Source organism: Bufo gargarizans, chromosome 7, assembly GCF_014858855.1.
Source record: "Bufo gargarizans isolate SCDJY-AF-19 chromosome 7, ASM1485885v1, whole genome shotgun sequence".
Classification (NCBI taxonomy): domain Eukaryota; kingdom Metazoa; phylum Chordata; class Amphibia; order Anura; family Bufonidae; genus Bufo; species Bufo gargarizans.
Genome location: NC_058086.1, coordinates 42,548,828 through 42,567,929, shown reverse-complemented (window position 1 = coordinate 42,567,929; position 19,102 = coordinate 42,548,828). Strand labels below are relative to the sequence as shown.

Below are 19,102 nucleotides of genomic sequence, written 5' to 3'. Positions count from 1 at the left end.
AGTGAAAGGTGGGGCTTTAGTAAGATCAGCATTGTGTATGCCGGTCTTAGGGGGAAATATATTAGAACTGTACGCCTGTTGTCCGCAGTAGTAGAGTCACACATTTTGGTGCAAGCGCCATTTTGCTCCAAAATTTTCAGCACCCCCGCTGTTTTTGAAAAATGGGGGGGAAAGCAGGCATGGTTTGGGATGTTAATGAGTCCAGATTTATCACTGGCACTTTTGTGAAAAGTTGCAAAAATAGTTGCAAAGTCTCTCGAGTAGGGCTAGAGGGTGTAAGCAAAGCTGCGCCAAATTTATTAAACATTGCAACATTTGATAAACTTGGCGTAAACTATCCCAATGTGAATTCAAGCAAAAACGGACTTCAAATATTATCCTCTTGATAAATTACCCCCTTAATCTGTGTAAGCTGGCGTCAGGTTAGTAGAATTGTTAAGGGGCACACGTCATTGTTTGGCACCTCTGACTGTCCATGCCTCAGATTGCTACAATTACCAGTGGCGTAGCGTGGGTTGCCAGCACCCGGGGCAAGCCAAAAATTGCTGAGAAAAATGAAAGTTTTAATATATACAAATGAGCCTCTAGGAGCAACGGGGGCGTTGCCGTTACACCTAGAGGCTCTGCTCTCTCTGCAACTGTTGCACCCTCTACAAAGTTTGATTGACAGGAGCCGGCAGATGTGATGACGTTTACACTGTCTGGTCCTGTCAATCAAAGTGCAGAGGGCGCAGCAGCTGCAGAGAGAGCGGAGCCTCTAGGTGTACTAGTCATTGTTACACATCTCTGGCCGTCCATGCGTCAGACCTGAAATCCAGCTTGGAGCAGGAGAAGATTTCAGGTTCAGTTTAAGCCATGATAATAAATGTGTCAGGCCACCTAACCCCCCTTCCCTCCTGCACAGACCCTGACAACTTAAAAAAAAAAAAAACGCAATCGTGACATAAGGCAAAAAGTCACACATTTTTGCGCAAAACGGGGCATAAGCAAAAGTTTGTCCCTTTTGGCTTCACGTTTATAAATATATTCTATAGAATATATTTACTAAATAAGAAAATACCTACATTAATACTACTCATATATACCAATGCAATAATACTGCCCTATATGTACAAAGGCTATAATACTTCCCATATGTACAAATACTATAATACTGCCCAATATGTACAAATACTATACTACTACCCATATGTACAAATGCTATAAAACTGCCCTATATGTACAAATGCTATAAAACTGCCCCATATGTACAAATACTATAATACTGCCCTATATCTACAAATGCTATAATACTGCCCCATATCTACAAATACTATTCTACTATCCATATGTACAAATACTATAATACTGCCCCATATGTGCAAATACTATACTACTGCCCCATATGTACAAATACTATACTACTGCCCATATGTACAAATGCTATAATACTGCCCAATATGTACAAATGCTATAATACTGCCCCATATGTACAAATCCTATAATACTGCTCTATATGTACAAATACTATAATACTGCCCAATATGTACAAATACTATAATACTGCCCTATATGTACAATACTATACTACTACCCATATGTACAAATGCTATAAAACTGCCCCATATGTACAACTACTATAATACTGCCCTATATCTACAAATGCTATAATACTGCCCCATATCTACAAATACTATACTACTATCCATATGTACAAATACTATAATACTGCCCTATATGTACAAATACTATACTACTGCCCCATATGTACAAATACTATACTACTGCCCATATGTACAAATGCTATAATACTGCCCCATATGTACAAATGCTATAATACTGCTCTATATGTACAAATACTATAATAATGCCACTAAAAGAAAATACCTACTGTAGTACTTTCTGTGGTCAGCTACTAATTTTCATCCTCTCGTTCTCCATAAGGAGATATATTACCCCCCAAATTTTGCTCTTTTGTGGCACATACTTTTCCGCAGATTTTGGAACATTCTGTGTCTTTAGACTAATTTTTTTAAATGTTGTTAAACCATAAAAATCTATCACAAAACCTCCATGTCCTGAAGTCTGGAAACTTCAGAAAGTTTATAATTAGAAGCTTCTTGTAATCCGGAGTCCTGCAGAATCCGGCCTCGCGCCTCTGTCTCCTCAGCTCACTTTGTTAAAAGCAGATTCTGACCTTTCATACTCATCCGCTGGCAGGTAGTACCGCACAGAGGCAGTGCCGCAGCTTCTGTGAAGACTTCAACACCTCTCTGCCTTTGATCATGGATCAGTTTCATCTGTTTCATGTTCTCTTTTCTATAGCATGGGCATGTAGGGGCCAAACTACAACCCGAGCGTCGTATGATTTATTAACTAGTCCTCAACTCAAATAGTGAAAGATTCATCAGTGTGCAGGAATAATATAACGCAGGACTAGAGGTGTCGTCATATACCAGGCCTGTATGGGGAAAGGAGTCCTCTGCTAAAAACATGGATGATTTTTTTTTTTTTCAAGAAACCTCAAGATTCATGTAGATAGATAGAAAAAAGTACAGAAACGAATAGGCAGACAGACAGGTATGTATGACAGATAGATACTGTATGAGATTGATGGATACAAAAGATAGATAGATAGACCTGTAATCTTGATAGTCCATATACACAACCAACACTTTAACCCATTCTTATAATTCTGCAGAATGTATCTGATCCGACTTCTCTCTTATATTTCAGGTCAATGAGCAAGCTGACCCAACTGGAGAGACTTGACCTGGGCAATAATGAGTTCAGTGAGCTGGTAAGAAGACAAGTGTTTTTCTTGTTCTAGAAATATTACTGGAACTATTGTAATGTGCCCTGAGATGGCAGACGGGGCATTCTTCTGTGAGAAAATGCAGTATATATAAGATAGCCCAAGCATGGATGTTTAGTTCTGTGCAAGAGGATGGAGAAAGTGCTGGTAATCAGCTCCCATATTGTCTGATACTGAGGAAAAGACCAGCGCTTCAGTGAGAAACTATTGTATAATGTTTATTAGAGAGGACTCTATATCTGTTATAATACTGCTGCTATGTACAAGTACATATTGAGTATAATCCTTCCCCCTATATGCAAGGACATAACTAATACTATGCTACCTCCTATGTACAAGAATATAACTACTATAATACTGCTCCCTATGTACAGGAATATAACTACTATAATACTGCTCCTATGTACAAGAATATAACTACTATAATACTGCTCCTATGTACAAGAATATAACTGCTATAATACTGCTCCTATGTACAAGAATATAACTACTATAATACTGCTCCTATGTACAAGAATATAACTACTATAATACTGCTCCTATATACAAGAATATAACTACTATAATACTGCCCCCTATGTACAAGAATATAACTACTATAATACTGCTCCTATGTACAAGAATATAACTACTATAATACTGCTCCTATGTACAGGAATATAACTACTATAATACTGCCTCATATATACAAGTATATAACTACTATAATACTGCTCCTATGTACAAGAATATAACTACTATAATACTGCTCCTATGTACAGGAATATAACTACTATAATACTGCCTCATATATACAAGTATATAACTACTATAATACTGCTCCTATGTACAAGAATATAACTACTATAATACTGCTCCTATGTACAGGAATATAACTACTATAATACTGCCTCCTATGTACAAGAATATAACTACTATAATACTGCCTCCTATGTACAAGAATACAATTACTATAATACTGCTCCTATGTGCAAGAATATAACTACTATAATACTGCTCCTATGTACAAGAATATAACTACTATAATACTGCTCCTATATACAAGAATATAACTACTATAATACTGCCTCCTATGTACAAGAATATAACTACTATAATACTGCTCCTATGTACAAGAATATAACTACTATAATACTGCTCCTATGTACAGGAATATAACTACTATAATACTGCCTCCTATGTACAAGAATATAGCTACTATAATACTGCTCCTATGTACAAGAATATAACTACTATAATACTGCTCCTATGTACAAGAATATAACTACTATAATACTGCTCCTATGTACAAGAATATAACTACTATAATACTGCTCCTATGTACAAGAATATAACTGCTATAATACTGCTCCTATGTACAAGAATATAACTACTATAATACTGCCCCTATGTACAAGAATATAACTGCTATAATACTGCCTCCTATTTAATAATGCATGCATACCTATAAAGATTCCAGTTCCTAGAATTATAGCACGAGCTGAAACCAAACATGTTGTATAATAGCAGCGCATCAAAGTGATGATAAAGGCGTCCTTGTAACTCAGCTCTGCTCCATTCTATTACTCTTTCCACACTGCTGCATATAGATTTGTGGTTTATGGGGTATGTGTATACTTGAAGTCTTTATGAGCGTCTGTTGTTTAAAACATAATAACCAAGATTTCTCATCTCTTGCAGCCCGAGGGCCTGGAGCAAATACAGAATTTGAAGGAACTGTGGATAGATAACAATGCACTGCAGACGATGCCTGGGGTAATCACTTTACACTGTGACATTCAGTTAGGGGTGCAGTGTCTTAGATTTTGGGTCTGGATGTGGTACGTGTGTAAAATCCTTGCTTCCTCTGCCAGCTCTTCAATAGGCACAGATTTACCTTTATCACCTAATTTCCACAGCTGCATCGCTCTGCAGGTTCTGTCTTATTACTGACAGAGAGTCCATAGAATGTCGTGAACTCAAATCTGTATCATACAAATAATATAGGAAAGATACTTAATTCATGCTCTGTTATGTTTTCATGTATGCATTTTATCTATCTATCTCCTACCTATATTATATCTATCTATCTATCTCCTACCTATATTATATCTATCTATCTATCTCTCTATCTATCTATCTATCTATCTATCTATCTATCTCCTACCTATATTATATCTATCTATCTATCTATCTATCTATCTCCTACCTATATTATATCTATCTATCTATCTATCTATCTATCTATCTATCTATCTCCTACCTATATTATATCTATCTATCTATCTATCTCATCTATCTCATATCTATCTATCTCTCTCTCTATCTATCTATCTATCTCATATCTATCTATCTATCTATCTATCTATCTATCTATCTCCTACCTATATTATATCTATCTATCTATCTATCTAATCATCTATTATCTATCTATATATCAAATTTTTGTATCCATCCATCTCACATCTATCTGTCATACATATCTGGCCTCCTGCACACGACCGTTTTTTCCCCCAGTTTACTGGCCGTTTTTTTGCGTTCCGTATACGGTCCGTATACGGAACCATTCATTTCAATGGTTGCGCAAAAAAAACGGAATGTACTCCATATGCATTCCGTTTCCGTATTTCCGTTCCGTTTAAAGATAGAACATCTCCTATTATTGCCCGCAAATCACATTCCGTGGCTCCATTTAAGTCAATGGGTCAGCAAAAAGACAGAACACATACGGAAATGCATCCGTATGTCTTCCGTTTCCGTTCCGTTTTTTGCGGAACCATCTATTGAAAATGTTATGCCCAGCCCAATTTTATCTATGTAATTACTGTATACTGTATATGCCATACGGAAAAACGGAACGGAAAAACGGAACAGAAACGGAAACAAAAAACGGAACAACGGATCTGTGAAAAACGGACTGCAAAACACTATAAAAAAGCCATACGGTCGTGTGCAGGAGGCCTCTCTCTGTCTGCCTATCCGTTTCTTTTCAGTTTTTTTCAGGTCCGTTAACTTCAATGGGTCCACAAAAAAAACGGAAATTGCTCAGTTCCGTATGTCCGCATGTCCGTTAGGCAGAAAAAATAGAACATGTCCTATTCTTGTCCGTTTTGAGGACAAGGACAGGCATTGTTGTAATGGATCCACAAAAAAACTGATATAATACAGATGTCACATGGATAGCGTACATTTTTCTTGCGGATCCGTGTTTTGTGGACCGCAAAATACATGCGGTCATGTGCATGAGCCCTAATCTAAATAGGATGACAAAAGTAGCCTGTTTTTAGCTGGATCAGCGTAACCTCACAGCCCAGATTTACTAAAATGTATATTGGCTACAAATGTGACAAAATGTATCAAATGTAACAGAAAATGCTGCAAAACAATTGTGTGCGGCGGCCTAATAGTGTTCGCCCAGCTTCGCCGTTGCCATAACTACTTACCTCCCAAGAGTCTGGTGTTTTTTGTTCATGCAAATAGACCATCTAAGAGGTGTGGCTTATGCAAATTTATGTTAAAAGCACAGAACAGGTGCGGGTCTTAAAATGTGCATCAATTTTGGATTCAAACGCTGGGAGGTATTTTATGCAATGTGCACGATGTGAAAGTCTACCGACCAGGCCTATGGCCGGCTAAAGAAATCCTATGTGTGTAACAAGTCTATAGGAAAACTGAAGCAGCTCATCTACCTGGACATGTCCAAGAATCGGATCGAGAGCATAGATATGGAAGTATCCGGGTGCGAGTCCTTGGAAGATCTTCTCCTTTCCTCCAATGTATTACAGCACTTGCCTGACTCACTAGGTAAGAACAAAATTTTTCAATGATTTCTTGATTTTGCCGAGCATGCATGTATGAGGAAAACCGTCTGCCGAACAAATGATGGCCTGACCTCTATCTAGTGCGTGTGACCAATCAGGACCACTTATAACTCAGTTGTTAGGTCACATATGTAGGGTGTAGATAAACCTCTTACAGGAGGAAGCAGTAGTTGTTGTTTTTTTGTCTTTGGCTGTGAATGGAGAAGAGAACATCTCATGGCTCAAAAACAGCACAAGAAGGCAAAGAGAAAAATGTGAAATTATGGCATGTAAAATCTCAATTAAAATACATGTGCTGATGCCTTGCTAACCCTCCCTTGTTCTGATCTTCACCTACACAGTGCCTCCTTTAGTCACATCCAGAGCTGCGTCAAACATACTACTTGGAATTTGCTGCATTAGCAAAAACAATCCCTTTCTGTTAGAAGGGTCTCCTGATGAGAAGTTGATCACAACGATCAACTGTGATCTTTGGAGGAATCCAACAGCAAGTGTTCAATTCCTCTGCAGCACCACCTCAGGAGAAGTAAAGTATTACAGAGTTCCCATTTGAAATCAATGAACTGTAAATTGAATGTGCGGATGTATCAGTCCTCCAGAAAAAGGCGACCGCCATCTAATAGAGCAGGGATGCCCAACCTGTGGCCCTCCAGCTGTTGCAAAACTACAACTCCCAGCATGCCCGGACAGCCTACAGCAGGGCATGGTGGGAGTTGTAGTTTTACTACAGCTGGAGGGCTGCACGTTGAATATCCTTGTAATAGAGTATTTGGGTTTTTGAAACCAGGCAACCCCCTATAAACAAGATCCTGCACTCCATTGTGGGAAATGAGGTTTAGGCTGCACAGGTCTGAACTTAGGAGAGTGTAACTTGTGTAGATTCACTGCGGGCATCACCCGCTCCTAAGGGCATTCAGTCATATTAAAAAATGTAGTGTTCACCATTTACTGACAAACCTCACTCAGTTTTCCTGAAATATGTTTCTTCACTTCAACAGGTCTGCTGAAAAAACTCACAACTCTGAAAATAGATGACAATCAACTTGTAGCACTACCAAATACAATTGGAAAGTGAGTATGAGAAGACAATACTCTGAGCTGCTCTTATTTCTTTTCTGTGGTCCTAAAATTTTAGAAATTTAGATCGCTATATAATAGATAGTAATTAGAAAGCTATTTCTCATATCTAATATCTATTTTTCTATTTATCTATCTATTTGTCAATCTATCTCATCTGCCTATTATTCTTGCATGGAGATAGATGGACCTTGCTGAAAAAGCCAATCAGCTGAACAAATAAGACATTTTCGCCATCTTGTTGGGCTCTGATTGCCCTTGAGCACATTGTGTAGATAAAGTCATTAAGAGGCCGGGATAGAGAGGAATGAAAGCTTTTTCCTGCTGCTTGGAGTGACTTGTGTCCCAGAATATGAAGCAATAGACACTGAGTTTCAGCAACAAAGAATCTGTGCATCCCCAGAACACAACGACATATTCCTCTTCTGTAGACACGCTCTATTATTCGCTATAAAGTCACAGCGGATTCTTTTTTAAGCTTTCAGTGTGATTTCAGTTGCTTTGTATATGGGCACTGAGCATTTCTGAATTCATACTGCAAAAATAAATGTCCCCGCTGTATAAATAAACTGAGTGAATCTCTCCCTATTGTTATCCCACTCTTATTCGTGTGTATGGGCTAAGTACTGCGGGTAATACAATATATGATGATTTTCTTTCATTTGTTACTTAAATATTTTTGTAGTTATTTAATACTATAATTGTGTTATTTTGTGGGACCCTTCAGTACCCTTCTGTAGGCATGTGATCACTACTTTCCTTCAACCCCTGTACTATGCAGCCCTATAGTCACTAATCTAAATCCCATCATGTCTTTATCCAAATCATCCATTTGGCTGAAAGGTCTTCTGATCTCATATACTTCATGACACCGACCTATTGCATACAGCCTCATCATCACTAATATAATCACATGAGAAGACTGGTCACTGCTTCCTCCAAAGACAAACACAGTCTTCTCCCGCTGCTGTCATTATTCCTATATTACATTTAGCTAAAAGTTCTTCTGATCCCACATACCTCATGATGCTGACCTATTGCATACAGCCTCATCATCAATAATATAATCACATGAGAAGACAGGTCACTGCTTCCTCCCAAGATCAACACACTCTGACGCTGCAGCTGTTAATTACATTAGAGATTATTTTCCTGTCTACATTTTCACCTTGCCTTATTATGTCGGGCATGGTCCTCACTAATGTCAATGGCGTGAAAGTAAGGATACTTGTTTACTGCAAGATCAACACACTCTTCTCTTGCTGCTGTCATTATTCCCATCATCAGTTTAGCTAAAAAGTCTTCTGATCCTACATACTTCATGACAGTGACATATTGCATACAGCCTCATCATTACTAATATAATCACATGAGAAGACAGGTCACTGCTTCCTCACAAGATAAACACACTCTTCTCCTGCTGCTGCCATAATTCCCATCATCAGTCTGGCTAAAAGTTCTTCGGATCCCACATACTTCATGACATTGACCTATATCCTTGTCATCACTAGCATAATCACAAAATAAGACAGGGTCAACTCTTCATCCCAAAATCAACACACTACACTCCTGCTGCTGCCATAATTCCCATCATTAGTTTGGCTAAATGGTCTTCTGATCCCACCTACTTAATGATACTGACATTCTTGTCATCACTAGCATAGTCACATACAAAGACAGGTCACTGCTTCCTCCCAAGATCGACACACTCTTCTCCTGCTGCTGCCATAATTGCCATCATTAGTTTGGTTAAAAGGTTGTCATGTTCGGGTGTGGAAAGGAAACACCACACCGAACATAGGAGGGAAAGGGGTGAGGGAATAAGGCCTGCAAACTAGGGAAAGGAGATGGAGACCTCCTAGTAAAACACTAATCAAAGTCCTGACTTACTACTAGTATGAACAGACCCCAGAGGTAGGTGAGTCCATACACAGGATGGTATACCTAATGTCCTAACTCACCCTATAGGACGCTGGTACTAATGTCAGGACTAAGACAACCTGTTCCTCCAAAAGGAAGGACGAACAGGAGTCTCCCTCAGGCCTTAATAAAAAATGACAGGGAAATGCAGCACACAAAACAACCCAAACAAAATACAAAAGGGAAAGAAAACACTTAACTTCAAGTGGCTATGGCAGCACCAGGAACTCAGCCGAGATCCACACACCAGCAATGCACAACTCAAACTGAAGCTATAAACCACATAGTATAGTGGGAGAAGCAACAATAAATACAGAAGGTTAAATGACCCTAATAGCCACACCTGGGGAAAGAAGGTGCGGCAATCACCAGAAATAACACAGGCGTCATTTGATCCAAATGTCAGATCAAACCACGTGTTTCTAGTCTCACCGATCTCCTGCCACCTGTTGCAGGAACATCCGTGACAGAGGTCTTCTGATCCCACATACTTAATGACACTGACCTATACTAGCATAATCACATGAGAAGATAGGTCACTGCTTCCATCCAAGATCAACACACTCTTCTCCTGCTGCTGCCATAATTCCCTTCATCAGTTTGGCTAAAAGTTCTTCTGATCCCTTCTGAGGACACTGGCCTATATCCTTGTCCTCACTAGCATAATCACATAAGAAGACAAGTCACTTCTTCCTCCCAAGATAAACACACTCTGGTCCTGCTGCTGTGTATTACCTTGGAGATTATTTTCCTGTCTGCATTGTTACCTTGCCTTATTATGTCGAGTGCTGTCCTCACTAATGACAGTGGCAGGAAAGTAAAGATAACCGTTTACTGCAGAAGCAACACACTCCTCTCCTGCTGCTGCTGACGTTAGTGCATCTGTTGCCACGTACATCATGACACTGACCAGTTGACAAATGACCTGTAAAAACCTCCAGGGCCACCCCTCTAATACTTCCCCTACACTTTACAAGGAGACAGAAATGCTGAGACGTCCATGATTTGTTAGATAAGTCTCTGCAGCGTAGAGTCAATGAAGTGTCCCTGGCTAATCTGCAGCGTCGGGTGGTGTATGTGGAACGGACTCATTGCCTTAGGATTCGCTGATTAAATCTTTTTCTAAACTTTCAGTTTATCTTTGTTAGAAGAGTTTGATTGCAGCTGTAATGAACTGGAGACTTTGCCGCCCACCATCGGATACCTGCACAGTCTGCGCACGATGGCCGTGGATGAGAACTTCCTGACAGAACTTCCCCGGGAGGTGAGCGCATAATGATATTCTTGGATCTATAATAACAGGTTTATTTGATACATTTGTAGCAAATAGTCATGTTATTTTTGAAAATTTTTGAAATTAAAAAAATAAATAAAAATATTCAGAATTGTTTAAGAAATTGTAGCCATCATTGCAAAAATGTAATATTTAGGGTCATGCACTGGAATATTGTCGACTTTTTAGTCGTCAGGTGACGCCCATATTTTTTAAAGGGGTTCTCTAGGACAGCTATGAGGTGGGTCACGAAAACTAAATTTGCAGGTTAAGGGTCCATTCACACGTACATAATTTGGGTCCGCATTCGTTCCGCAATTTGCGTATCCATTCACTTCCAATCTGCTTGGAACGGATGCGAATCCGCATTTTCGGGATCTGCATCTGCATTTTCGGGATCCGCATCCTTTTTTTCGGGATCTGCAATTCCGTTCCTGAAAAAAAATAGAGCATGTCCTATTCTTGTCCGCAATTTCTATTATAGTGTCTGTAATGTGCAGTCTGCAAATTGCGGGTCGCACATGGTAGGTGTCCGTGTTTTGGGGATCCGCAAAACACTTACGGACGTGTGAATGGACCCTAAGGCCTCATGCACACAAACGTATTTTCATTCCGTGTCCGTTCCGTTTTTTTGTGGACCGTATACGGAACCATTCATTTCAATGGGTCCACAAAAAAAGCGGAAGGTACTCCAAAGTTTTTGCATTTCCGTATGTCCGTATTTCCGTCCTGCAAAAAAATAGAACATGTCCTATTATTGTCCGCATTACAGACAAGGATAGGACTGTTCTATTAGGGGCCAGATGTTCCGTTCCACAAAATACGCAATGCACATGGATGTCATCCTTATTTTTTGCGGATCCGTTTTTTGCAGACTGCAAAATACATATGGTCGTGTGCATGAGGCCTAACTTGGATGTATTACCTTCAAAATCATGTGGTCATCGGCCGCTATGAATGAGCAGGGTTTCAGACACACATGGCAGCCTACAAAGGATTTTCAGCCTCTGGATGTAAACTAGAACATTCCACAGTTGAGGGTTTGCTACAATTGCACCCGATCTGTGATCTAAACAGCCTAGACTACAGCTTGAACCCCTGAATGGATACATTGTAACACGCTATCAAGCTTGTCCTTCTTGTCATGATGTAAAAAAATATATGTTTCCACTCACTGGCACAGCAAGCAGAGATCTTGAAAACGGTATTGAATGTATATTATTCTCTATTAACGTTAGATTGGCAATTGCAAGAATGTCACAGTGATGTCTCTTCGGTCGAACAAGCTGGAGTTTCTCCCTGAAGAAATTGGCCAGATGCAGAAACTGCGAGTGCTGAACCTGAGTGATAACAGGTACGGTAATAATGATGTCATTAAATGGCGCACAGGGGAAATCAAAGCGCCATCGCGAGGAGCCGAGAGGCGCTCATCCTGAGCTCACACCCATCGCTTCATTCCTGCAATCCAGAAATTTACCCCTCAGTCCCCAGTCCTTCTGCCCTGTTAAAGGGAATGTGGAGTAAAAACATTAATAAATGACCCCACTTTTGGGCGTTTTTTTGTTGCAGATTTTGTTGCAAAGGGGTTCTGCGGCAAAATCTGCAACTTTTCCCCGCTCACAGCACTTTTCCAAGGTCGTGGAAAAAGGGGGGCGGGGCGTGGGTGAGCCCGCCGGCCCGTCTCATTAATCATTTTTCACGCCAATTTATGGAGTGGAAAATTATCTTAAACGACGCCACCAAGGGAGCTTCCGTAGTTTAAAGCATGCCACATGGCTGGCGGCACCAAGCACCAACGTTATGTAGAGGCCTGCACCTCTGCAAAACTTTGGCGCATCTGCTGCCAGCGCAGGGGGATTAAGACAGGTGTCTTAATCAACAGTCTTAATTAATGACCCCCCAAGTTTTTATGATAAACACATTTTTAAAGATTTTTTGTGATTGTTTTTAATTTTCCATTTCACTATCTATATCTACAAAACACTGGTCCTGACCTAGTGGCACTAAAGCTATGAGGAGCATCTACTTGGCATCTACCCAACCCACAGTCACCCTCCAGATAATGACGTGTGATTCCATCAGAAGCCATATTGTGCCCTATCGATGACCCCAGCCGTCTGCAGCCATAAGCGTAAGGCGCGTTACTCCTCAGTAACCGGATTTTTCAGATTTGTTTTTTTGATTTTCAGGTTAAGGAATTTACCCTTCAGCTTCACGAAACTTAAAGAACTTGCTGCTCTGTGGCTTTCAGACAATCAGGTGAAATCTTCATCTGTTGTTTCCCACTCACAATATACAAGATATAGATGAGGATACATAGAAGATACAAATATAGAGGACACATAGAAGATATATAGATGAGGATATATAAAAGATATATATTAGATATAGATGAGGATACATAGAAGATACATACAGGATACAAATATAGACGAGGATATATAGAAGATACAAATATAGAGGATACAGAGAAGATAAAAATATAGAGGATACATAGAAGATACATACAGGATGCAAATATAGATGATGATATATAAAAGATATATATGGGATATAGATGAGGATACATAGAAGATACAAATATAGAGGATACATAGAAGATACATACAGGATACAAATATAGATGAGGATATATAAAAGATGCATATGAGATATAGATATAGGTGAGGATGCATATAAGTTACAGATATAGATTAAGATAAATATGGGATACAGAAATAGATGCGGACACATATTGGATACAAATACAGTTGTGGATATATAGAAGATACATATGGGATATAGATGAGGATACATATAGGATATATAGAAGATACACATGGGATATAGATGAGGATACATATAGGATATATAGAAGATACACATGGGATATAGATGAGGATACATATAGGATATATAGAAGATACATATGGGATATAGATGAGGACACATAGAAGATACAAGCTCTTGGGTCCAGTGTTACACTGAGTGTCTTCCCTCCACCCCTGTTGCTCAGGATCTTTATGTAAATGGCAGATAACATGTCATCCTTCTATTTCTTCCAGTCCAAAGCTCTCATTCCTCTACAGACGGAAGCTCATCCTGACACCAAGCAGAGAGTATTAACCAACTACATGTTCCCGCAGCAGCCACGTGGGGATGAAGGTAGACTACTTACCACGATCACCTACTGTAGAGTTGAGCTTCCTCATAATCACTGTCCAATAAAAAGTTCTGCAACTTTCTAATAGACTCTTTCAGTTCTTAACAGTTTTCAAGATCTCTACTTGCAGCCACAGAATGGAAGCTTGTTCCCTCCGGAGACCGACTGAATAACCTTGTTGCAATCTGATATTTCTTACAGCTGAGAGTTTGCTACAATGGTTTGCAGTTTAGGTAGTGAACTGTGAGAAGTATGGGGTCTATGCATTTTCAGGCACTGGATCTAAATAAGAATATTTTCATTCACTTACAGCAAACAGAGATTTAAAAAATGCCCAGGGATTCAAATATTAACTGTTTTAGAAAGTTGCAGAATGTTTTATTGTATAATTATAAAAAAAAAAGGGCTTCTGTCATCCAACTAAAGTCATTATTTTTTTGGGGCTACTTATAATCCCTATATTGCAATATATCAATACATAATGTTATTAATCATTTTGGTTCAGTCGTTAATTTAAAAAACTGACTTTTATCATATGCAAATTACCTCTCTACCAGCAAGTAGGGCGGCTACTTGCTGGTAGCAGCCGCATCCTCCTTTCATAAAGACGCCCCCTCCGCATGTTGATTGACAGGGCCAGCGAACGCGCTCGTCCTCTGCTGGCCCTGTCTGCATTCAAAATCTGGCGCCTGCGCCGTACCTGTCTTCAGTTGGCGCAGGCGCACTGAGAGGTGGACGCTCGCTCGGCCGATCCATCCTCAGTGCGCCTGCGCCGGGTGTAGATGTGACGTCATCGGCGCAGGCGCATTGAGCCTGTGGACCGCAAATTTCGGTCTGCAATGCACGGGCACCGTTCGTGGGGCAGGCGCATGGGGATTGCAGACCCCTTCACTGTTCATTCCGCAAAAAGATAGAGCATGTTCTATCTTTTTGCGGTGCGGAGGCACAGAATGGAACCCCAGAAAGCACTCCGTAGTGTTCCGTTCCGCATCTCCGGATTTGCGGAATGGCCACAGAGCGGTGCCCGTGTATTGCGGATCTGCAAATGCGGTCCGCAATACGGGCACGGGACACCAACGGTCGTGTGAATGAGCCCTAAGACTGGACAATCCCTTTAAGCTAGTTATATGCAGTCTGATCTTTCAATCAATTTTCAGCCATGACCCTCTCCTCTAGTGGGCTCATGGGACCCCAACCCAATGCTGGTCTCGTCTACCGCACTGTGCATCTGCTCTTCTCTAGGATGTTATGGCAGAAAACTCCTTAGAGAAATTGGGGCAACAACCCATGTAGCAACTATAATGGACACTTTGGTTGTCGCTGTGCAGAATCAGAAATAACAAGCGATGATTAGGGTGGAATTTTTAGGACTTTGAGGCATAACTTGAAGCTCCTGGATCCCAATATGGAAATAGGGCCCCCACCTACCATATGGTGTCTTATGTGGCATAGGGCCCCCCTATGCTTTGCCCCTGACAGTAGAGGACAAGCCGAGGAGTACTATTTGCAGGTGATTTTTGGGGTGGGGGCTCCTCCATGTTATATAATCGGCCTCCATATGTTGGTGACTAATATTTATCAGCGCGGTTTACATCTGACCGAGGCTAATGATGTGAACATATGGCGGGACTATTTTTATATTTCTTCCATCTAGTGCCTGACTCATCATTTGGGCCAGCAAAGGTTGGGAGACGGCAATCTGTTTTTGACAACCGTAATCATTTCCCGTCAGCCGCACGTGACCGCCGCTGTTTGTCTCTATAATGCAGATTTCCAGTCTGACAGCGACAGCTTTAACCCCACGCTCTGGGAGGAGCAGCGGCAGCAGAGGATGACCGTGGCATTCGAGTTCGAAGACAAGAAAGAGGAAGAGGAGGCTCCGGGAAAAGTCAAGGTCAGATCGCGGATAAAGCTGACGCAAGCGGCCACCGAATACTGATTGCCTGAAAATACATAGCGGGTCACTTCTCTATAGCACAAGATATGGCGCTTTCTTCCGGGAAATAGTGCCACGCCTGTCCAGTGGTTGTGCCCACGGACAGGGGTGGCGCTGACTCTGGAAGAAAGCAAAGGTGTTTTACTAATTCCATGCAAACCCTTTAACCATTGCAGCAAGAATTTTGCGTCTTCTATGCAGATGACCACCCAGTCCGTGCTGGCACATATGCCATGGTGCCATATATGAGAGCTGAGATTTATTAAGGACACACATCACTTCTGTATGGACGGTGTGGCAGGGTGTGCGTACTATGTGGCATCAGCTATGAATGGGAGTGAATGGACAGAAAAGTGTCCATAGGGAGTCCAGCCCGCCCCCCCCCAGTGACATGGGAGTAGCAGGGGAGCTGCGTACACAGCCCAGAGGGCAGCCGGAATATGTAGCAGAGGCTGCTGGTTACTTTCCTGTTCAAGGGCCAGAATTCGATAAGAGATATTGGAAAATGAGTGATGCGTCTGATTGCTGGGACCCCCACCATGTCCTCTGTTTATAGGGAACACGTGCTGCCCCTCCATTCATTCTCTATGGGTCTCATGGAGCGTACAGCCTTGGCTATCTTTATCAGTCTCACAGAATGTGAATGCAGTGTGCGTGGGCGACCATCGCTCTGTGGGGGACACGGGACCCTGATTGTGGGGTCCATGCGTTTTTCACTGATGGTTGCTAAGAGATGTTGTTTGTAAACCTTCCGTTTTTTATCATGTGCGTGAAAAACGCATCAAAACGCATTGCACCCGCGCGGAAAAAAATGAACAAGTGAGCGCAATCGCAGACAAAACTGACTGAACTTGCTTGCAAAATGGTGCGAGTTTCACTGAACGCACCCTGAACGCATCGGGACCTAATCCGTCACGCTCATGTGTAAGAGGCCTAAGGCATCTTTCAGACGGGCATCCCGGATTTACTACGGATGCGTCCCGGGTGCATTGCGGGAAACCCGCGTGAGTGCGCACACAATTTCAGTCATTTTTTACTGCGATTGCGTTGTTCAGATTTTATTGTGCGGGTGCAATGCGTTTTGCACTCGTGTGATAAAAAACTAACTGTGGTACCCAGACCCGAACCCGGACTTCTTCACTGAGTTCGGGTTTGGGTTCGGTGTTATGTAGGTTTTATTATTTTCCCTTATAACATGGTTATAAAGGAAAATAATAGCATTCTTAATACAGAATGCATAGTACAATAGCGCTGGAGGGGTTAAAAAAAAATAAAAAATTAACTAACCTCATCCACTTGATCGCGCAGCCGGCATCGTCTTCTTTCTTATTCTTTGAGGACCTGCAAAAGGACCTATGATGATGTCAGCGCAGGTCCTGCTGAATGAAGATAGAAGGATCTTGTATCTTCATTCAGCAGGAACTGCGCTGACGTCACCGAGCACGATTACGTCATCAAAGGTCCTGAAAGAAGAAGAAAGAAGACGATGCCGACTGCGCGATCAAGTGGATGAGGCGAGTTCATATATATATTTTTTTAACCCTTCAAGCAACATTTTACTTAGCATTCTGTATTAAGAATGCTATTATTTTCCCTTATAACCATGTTATAAGGGAAAATAATACAGTCAATTGGCTTTATTCAATTTACTAACATCATCTCCTAGCAACCATGCGTGAAAATCGCATTTTATCCGCACTTGCTCGAGGATGCTTGCGATTTTCAAGCAGCCCCATTCATTTATATGGGGCCTGTGTTGTGGAAAAAACGCTGAATATAGAACATGCTGCGATTTTCACGCAACACACAAGTGATGCGTGAAAATCACCGCTCATCTGCACAGCCCCATTGAAGTGAATGGGTCCGGATTCAGTGCGGGTGCAATGTGTTCACCTCACACATTGCACCCGCGCGGAATTCTCGCCCGTGTGAAAGGGGCCTAAGGGTTTGTCTAGTTTAGAGAACACATTTTCCCATTAGGGAATTCTGGGTTAAAAGGGTTGTCCCATGAAAAATATTCTATTACCAGCACCTGGATCTGAATAATTGTGTAATTGCATATAATTAAAAAATTTGTATGCCAATTCAACAAAATGTATCTGTATAGGTCCACTCAATTTCCTATTTCTTTGTCCGGCCCACTGAGATGGTCGCACATGCTCAGTTTCATCCTTTAACTGCCTCCTGAGTTGTGATAGGGAGAGCATGGACACGCCCCCTGAGCTGTAATAGGGAGACCTGAGACACGCCCCCTTAGCTGCAGCAGAGAAGACACTCCCCTTGAGCTGTCAGCTTTATATAAATCTAGCAGAGCAATGAATGGGGAGATCTCTGGATCCATGTGAGGTACAGGGCTGGTTCTGGCTTTGTTTTTTACATTATTCATGGGAGAACCCCTTTAATAGAGAGGGGTCCCCTGTTCCAGGTCCTCATCTCTAAGCCAGAGTGGAGAGCAGTTATAAAGAGCGTCTCTCTCTCTGGAGGACCCGTCCTGTCCTGCCTTACACAGGTGTGGTTGGACGCTGTGTAATACTTCATTTCTCCTGTGGTGGCACTGCAGGGAAACCGAACACTTACTGCCATGATTACCTGGTGATCGCTGGTGGTCCCAGCAGTGATCTGTTCATTGTCTCCTCACAAGCAGGTATTGTAGGAATAACCCGTACTCAGGGTATATTTATATAGTGTCCTGACATCTTTTGGTCGTGTGAGGCTAACAGCCTTTGGTTCACACGTTGTCTTTATGACATGTCTTCCCATATAAATAGGCCACAGTGTGGAAATATCTGTTGCACTGACAGCATGAAGCTGTGATTCCTGTGGGATGGAGCTACTAGAGGCGGGTGAAACATAGAAGCGCCTGGATAAAATGCTGGAAACTAGAAGCGTGCATGATATGTGCATGCTTGTGTGTAGTGAAAGTACATATGTGTGCCTGCGTGCAGGAGTGCTGTGACTGTGTGGGTGCATGCCTATGTACAGATGGGTGCAAATAGGTAGAGAGTGTTCCCATGTATTAAACTGGTAACATCATATGAATAATGTGTGGTTGTATTATTTATATACTGTATGAAGGTACAGTATGATTTCAGCACTAGGTATTTAAGGTCCCCAATGAACGGAACGGCTGCCCAACGGCTGTGTGCATGCGGCCTTAGAT

General features: G+C 41.4%; 1 protein-coding gene across 1 annotated transcript in view; it reads left to right on the top strand.

Moving 5' to 3' along the window:
* The window catches only part of LRRC7 (leucine rich repeat containing 7), a 121,929-nt gene that overhangs the window by 63,203 nt on the left and 39,624 nt on the right, over nucleotides 1–19,102 (top strand). Inside the window, exons 7-15 of the mRNA XM_044302374.1 lie at nucleotides 2,716–2,779; nucleotides 4,475–4,549; nucleotides 6,433–6,577; nucleotides 7,593–7,665; nucleotides 10,726–10,855; nucleotides 12,103–12,218; nucleotides 13,054–13,123; nucleotides 13,909–14,008; nucleotides 15,776–15,900. Coding sequence (XP_044158309.1) covers nucleotides 2,716–2,779; nucleotides 4,475–4,549; nucleotides 6,433–6,577; nucleotides 7,593–7,665; nucleotides 10,726–10,855; nucleotides 12,103–12,218; nucleotides 13,054–13,123; nucleotides 13,909–14,008; nucleotides 15,776–15,900 — 898 coding nt within the window. The remainder of the gene's footprint in view (nucleotides 1–2,715; nucleotides 2,780–4,474; nucleotides 4,550–6,432; nucleotides 6,578–7,592; nucleotides 7,666–10,725; nucleotides 10,856–12,102; nucleotides 12,219–13,053; nucleotides 13,124–13,908; nucleotides 14,009–15,775; nucleotides 15,901–19,102) is intronic.